The following is a 5,648-nucleotide window of genomic DNA, read 5'->3' on the forward strand; positions in this document are numbered from 1 at the left end:
CCAAGCGTCTCATCGCGGCAGGGATGAAAAGACCCCCAAATCGAAGTCATTTCAGGAACGAGCGAGGGGAGGAGTTTTCACAGTGGATCGAACCTCGGATGACACCGGGGACGCAGGATGCGGCTCTGGCTGAGAACTGGGCAGTTCGCTGCATGGAAAAGTGGTTTGAGCCTCTTGAAGGGACCTGGGAAATCCAGCTGTCGGCACAGGATGAAGCAACCGGCAGCCGGTTCCCTCGGGCGCTCGCCCATCACCAGAACTCGCACTTCTTGGGTTTTCACAGTGGATCGAACCTCGGATGACACCGGGGACGCAGGATGCGGCTCTGGCTGAGAACTGGGCAGTTCGCTGCATGGAAAAGTGGTTTGAGCCTCTTGAAGGGACCTGGGAAATCCAGCTGTCGGCACAGGATGAAGCAACCGGCAGCCGGTTCCCTCGGGCGCTCGCCCATCACCAGAACTCGCACTTCTTGGGGGGATTCATGGGGGAGCCGAGGGGGCAGCCGAAATGCTCCGCAAACTCCCGCGAGTTGGAGACGGTGCCGATGACGCGGAAGCGCGAGGGGCTGTGGGGGTCGGTGATGAGCCCCTCGTGGGAGCTCTCCGGCGTGCGGACTGAGCACCACACCTGCCAACGGAAGACCAGAGGCGTGAGCATCGGCGCCCGCAACCACGGGCCCCCGTCAGGGCCAGATCAGACCTCCCCGCTCGCGTGACGGGCACCAACACAGCTCAAGCTCCAGCTTTGTCTCACCACTCGGATCTGGTTCTCCGTCCACTGGAGATCTCCTGTCACACCTTCCCGAGTCCATCTGAGCACAGCTCCACCCCCCAAAAACCTCTGCGTCCGCCCTCCCTGCCCACCACCGAGTGACCTACCTGGGCGAAGCCAACGAAGAAGAGCTGGTGGTTGGTGAGGCCGAGGGTTGGCAGGGTTTCCTCATCCCCGTTCTTTTTCAGCCAGTTTTGATATGCCTAGAGACCAGAAGAAGCCCAGCAGGTTCAGGGGATACCACCTATCCCACCACACTGTGCCACTCGCTACATCTCCCCAGCCCTAGGGTCCTACCCGGTAGGCGGCCTTGAGGCCCCCATTGTCAGCGATGTTCTCTCCAAGGGTGTGCTTGCCGTTGACGGCCTCGCCATTGACTGTGTAGTTGCCGTACTGCTCCACCATGCACTCTGTCTGCCGCTTGAAGGCCTCCACCGAGGAGTTCTTCCACCAGGGACGCAGGTTGCCATCCTTATCGTATTCCCGGCCTGCCAAAAACACGGCAGGTCCTTTGTCACCCCACCGGCCACCCCTCCAGCAGCCCACCTGCCCGGCACTGGCCATACCTTGGTCATCGAAGGCGTGCGTCAGCTCATGGCCCACCACCACCCCAATCCCACCAAAATTCAGTGACCTGCAGGAGGACAGTGGTGAGATTTAGAGAGTCACAAAGTTTAGCCTCAAATCCGGGGACGGGAGGAACTTGGGGAATCCTGCCCTCCACGTCCTCCCTATGCTCTTACTTGGGAGAGGCGCGGGTGTAAAAAGGGGCCTGGAGGATGCCGGCAGGGAAGACAATCTCGTTCTTGGTGGGAGAGTAGTACGCGTTGACCGTCGGAGGTGTCATGCTCCACCTGCAGCGACAGGGACGTGGCCAGTGTGGCAGCACAAACCCATCGACTACGTTCACTCCGATGCCATCTGCTCATCAGGGCGCAAAGCCATTGGCCCACATTTAACTCCCCAAAACCAAGTGCCGGATCCTGCCCCAGTGTCACATCAACCCCCGGCAGAGCTCCAGGCTGGGGGAAGAACGGCTGGAAACTGCCCTGGGAAAAGGCCCTGGGGATGCTGGTGTCAGCAGCTGGAGAGGAGCCAGCAGTGGGACCAGGGGGCCAAGAAGGGCAACGGCATCCTGGCTCGTCCCGGCACTGGTGTGGCCAGCAGGAGCAGGGCAGGGATCGTCCCCCTGCTCTGGGGACACTGGGGAGGCCACACCTCAAATGCTCTGTCCAGTTCTGTCCCCTCGCTGCCAGAAGGACACTGCGGGGCTGCAGCGGGACCAGAGCAGGGCAGCGCCGTGTCCAGAGGGAGAGGACAAGAGGAACCGGCCTCCAGTTGCCCCAGAGGAGGTTGCGGTTGTCCCTGAGGAGCCATTTCTGTCCCATTGGGGTTGTTCCAGCGTGTCCCCGGCTGCCCAGGGCAGTGGTGGAGTCCCCATCCCTGGAGGGGTTTCCCAGCCGTGTGGAGGTGGCGCTGAGGGACAGGGGGCAGGGGGGAGCTGGTGGTGCTGGGGAACGGGGGGACTCGAGGAGCTTAAAAGGCTTCTCCCACCTAAAGGACTCTGTGATTCTAATAAAACCAGCACGGACAACAAACCCCAGTGCTTCAGATTCTGTGATATTCCCACTGAGCACAACGGGGAAGCAGAAGAGAAACTTACTGGTCCCGGTTTGGCGGTTTCCGGAGCTGGTCGGCCGTGACCCTGGCTGAGAAGTTGTAGAACTGCATGACGTTCTCAAAGTAGAGGTCGGACACCGCCTCGTACTGCAAAGAGCAAGGTGTGAGCGGTGCGTGGTGATCGGCCGGCCCCGCTCCTCCCTCCGTGGTCACGTTCGAGCCTCCGGAGCCGGCCGAGTTCACGGCCGCTCTCATTTCTCCTCCTCTCCAACATCTGCAGAGTCTCAGGAGAGCATGAATCACTGTTACGGAAAAACGGCTCCTCCTCTTCCCGGGCAGGGATCCCAAGAGCCCCAGCCACCCCAGGGCTGGCCTGCAGCCCTCTGGGAAGTCCCCAAAGAAGGACCAAGGACATCAGTGAGACCCTTCTGGAGGAAACCTGGGGTTCAAGGCTGCCCTGAGGCCGTGATGATGGGCACACGTCCTGCACACGCTGGTGGAGGGGGGAATAGGAGACCCAGCGAACACACTGGACCAACTCACGTCATTAAAGACTTTATCCAACTCCTTGGGGTCCATGATGAACTTGGGGTAACCAATCATGTTGTAGATGGCATCTGCCTGGGGGGTGACAAGGACCGAAGCGCTGTTGGTGATGGAAGGATGGGCCTACCCAGCTCCACCACCCTCCAACCATCACCCTCTCCTCCCCAGTGCTGCTGCCAGGACCTCACCTTCTCTTTGGCCGATTTCCTCGTCTCTTCGTCCATCCACTGCAGGGTCTCCAGGCTTTCCTCAAAGGCTGTTTTAATCTCCGCAATCATTTCCTCTGCCTAGACAAATCGAGGTGGAGCAACGTTGGTCTGGGGGGCCAGCTTCCCAGCCCAGCGAGGCCAAGGACCCTTCCCATTGGTGGGGAGGAAGGGGCCGGGATGTCGAGATGACAGGCAGACCCGTGAAAAACCCAGCAATGGACAGAGGAGGTGGGCAGAGAAACAACCGTCCACCATGGAGGTGGCTCCACGCTGCTTGCTTGGGGACGTACCACCTGCTTGCTGTCCTCGGCGAAGGTGGCCTTGACAAACATGGCCCCCAGGGCGAAGCCCAGGTTGTTGTCAGTGTCGCTGATGCAGAACTTCCAGCGCGGGAGGCAGGTCTGCGTGGGACAAGAGGTGGTTGTCAGTGGTGGCACAGCCAGAGCCCCTCACCTTAGGCCCCAAGCTGGGGCTGTCACCCCAAGACCTGCCCCACATCCCTGTTTTTTCAGTGCAACATGATGAGAACTTTGGTTCAAAAGCTGTCGCCATTTTAATGGTGATCTGGGGGCCTCGAGGACTCCACCCTCACCTTCTTCGTCCCATACATCACTTCCATGAATTTTTCCTCGGCGTCCTGGAAGCGCTGGTCGAGGAAGGGGCTGGTTTTCCGCACCAGGTTCCAGATCATGTAGTTGTTGAGGAGACTGTGGCGAGAGGTGGTGAGCGGGCAGCGGGACACGCCTGCCCACCCCGGACACCCCTCCGCGTGGGCTGGGGGCTCTCACCATTTATCGGTGGCCAGGATGAGGTCAGAGACCTGCTCCAGGTACTCCTTGGCGTAGACCACGACGGGCTCCGACTCGTTGAGCTCCACCGGGTAGAAGACTGTGGAGAGGAAGGGCATCCAGTCCACGGCCGGTGCCAGCTCCTGCAAAAGCCATGCCACTGCTACAGACCCGAAAACCACTGGAGGGGGTGGCAGCTGCTTCCCGAGCTGGGAGCTGCTGCACCAGTCCCAGTTTGAGGGATTCAGCTGATTTTGCAGAGACCAGTTCCCACAACAGCAGCATCCTCCAAAGGTCGGAGGGGAGTAAACAATTTCCTCCCACAAAGGAAAAGAAAGTGGGGTGGGTGTCAAAAATGTTGACACAACCCATTAAGGCCCCTCTGGGGACACGGGGAGGTGACTGGGCTGACGTCCACAGCCAGATCTCGAGCAGCAGCGCCGGGAGGGCGTTAGTGCTGCAGCAGGACAGCTGCTGGCCCTGGGGGTGGTCCAGAGGCAGAGAGGAGCGGGTCAGGGTGGCATTTCTCCAAGGAGGACACAGGCCAAGCTATTGCACAAGGGCTTCCCGGCGGTGCTGGCCAGCGCTGGGCTTCCTCGGAGGAGCTGCGTCACCTCCACCCCTTCATCCCGCTTCCCAAACCACAGCAGAGTGGGGAATTGTGCCAGCTCCATCCTACCTTCAGGTCTCCAGCCGTCATTTTATGGTAGATGACCTCCTCGTCCCGGTGCTTCTCCTGCGGGATGGTGATGTTGGCCAACGCCGTCTCAAAGTCCAAGATCTGCTGCATCTGCTGCCGCGTCGACTCCTCGTCGGTGCCTCCCAGGAACATCCCCAGCTGCACCATGTAGTTCAGGTACCCAGCGAGCACCTACGTGGTGGGACAGGGTGGGGATCAGCACAGTGGGTGCCGCTCACCCACGGCACCTTCCTGGCAAAGCCAGATTTCCTCGGACGACCTCACCTTCTCGTTCTCCGTCTTGTTCAGGTAGTAATCCCGCGACGGCAGGCCTAACCCCGACTGATCCACCTGGATGACGTTGCTGTTGGAGTTTTTGGAGTCGGCGCTGACGTAGACGGAGAAGAAGGGCGAGATGCGGTAATGCGCCGTCACCTCCCGCAGCGTCGCATTGAAGTTGTCGCCAGCCCAGGGACCTGTGATGTTCCAGCCGCCCAGCTGGGGACACACAGCAACCAGCTTTCGGGTAAGGAACAACCACCTGGAGCTGCTTAAACACCCCCCCAATACCCATCCGGGGGGGGGAAACATCTTGTAATGAGGCTAAAAAGCTCAAAAAAAGCAAGATCTGCCTACAGATCCTATAAATCCGCCTGCCCCGGGGGACGCTCTTTCCCAGAAGGCACCGGGAATGGGGCCTGGAGACCCATAAATGAGCTTTTCGCCCCCATTTTGCAGACGGCTTTTCCGCAGGGAGAGGCACGAACCTTCTGGATGAGCTCCACCAGCGGGGCTGCGCGCAGCTCCTCGATCTTGCTCTCGTTCATGCAGGCTTGGTAATAACGCTGCGCCTTGCGCTCCGCCTCGCTCGACACGTTGGCCGTCGTGTTTTCTGCGGGAGGTACCCAGAGGGGGCTCACAGCGGGTCCCCAGGGATGGGCATCCACCCCCCCAACCGCGCAGGAGCCCCCACCTTTCCATCGGAGAAATACTCAGCCCCGCTTTGGGGCAAAGCCAGGCTCCAAAAAGACGCCA

At 60.3% G+C, this 5,648-nt stretch overlaps 1 protein-coding gene across 1 annotated transcript; it reads right to left on the reverse strand.

The window, feature by feature from the left end:
* Window positions 1-450: 450 nt before the first annotated feature.
* ECE1 (endothelin converting enzyme 1) lies at window positions 451-5,505 on the reverse strand (the record flags this gene model as incomplete). Its single annotated transcript, XM_010143484.1, has 14 exons — window positions 451-627; window positions 879-974; window positions 1,069-1,259; window positions 1,338-1,405; window positions 1,515-1,625; window positions 2,435-2,538; window positions 2,935-3,012; window positions 3,126-3,224; window positions 3,437-3,547; window positions 3,739-3,853; window positions 3,935-4,077; window positions 4,614-4,805; window positions 4,899-5,111; window positions 5,381-5,505. Coding segments are annotated over 14 exons (1,823 nt in total), but the record flags the coding sequence as incomplete, so codon positions are not given.
* Between the last annotated feature and the right edge of the window lie 143 nt (window positions 5,506-5,648).

The sequence above is a fragment of the Buceros rhinoceros genome, unplaced genomic scaffold, assembly GCF_000710305.1.
Source record: "Buceros rhinoceros silvestris isolate BGI_N320 unplaced genomic scaffold, ASM71030v1 scaffold39299, whole genome shotgun sequence".
Lineage (NCBI taxonomy): Eukaryota > Metazoa > Chordata > Aves > Bucerotiformes > Bucerotidae > Buceros > Buceros rhinoceros.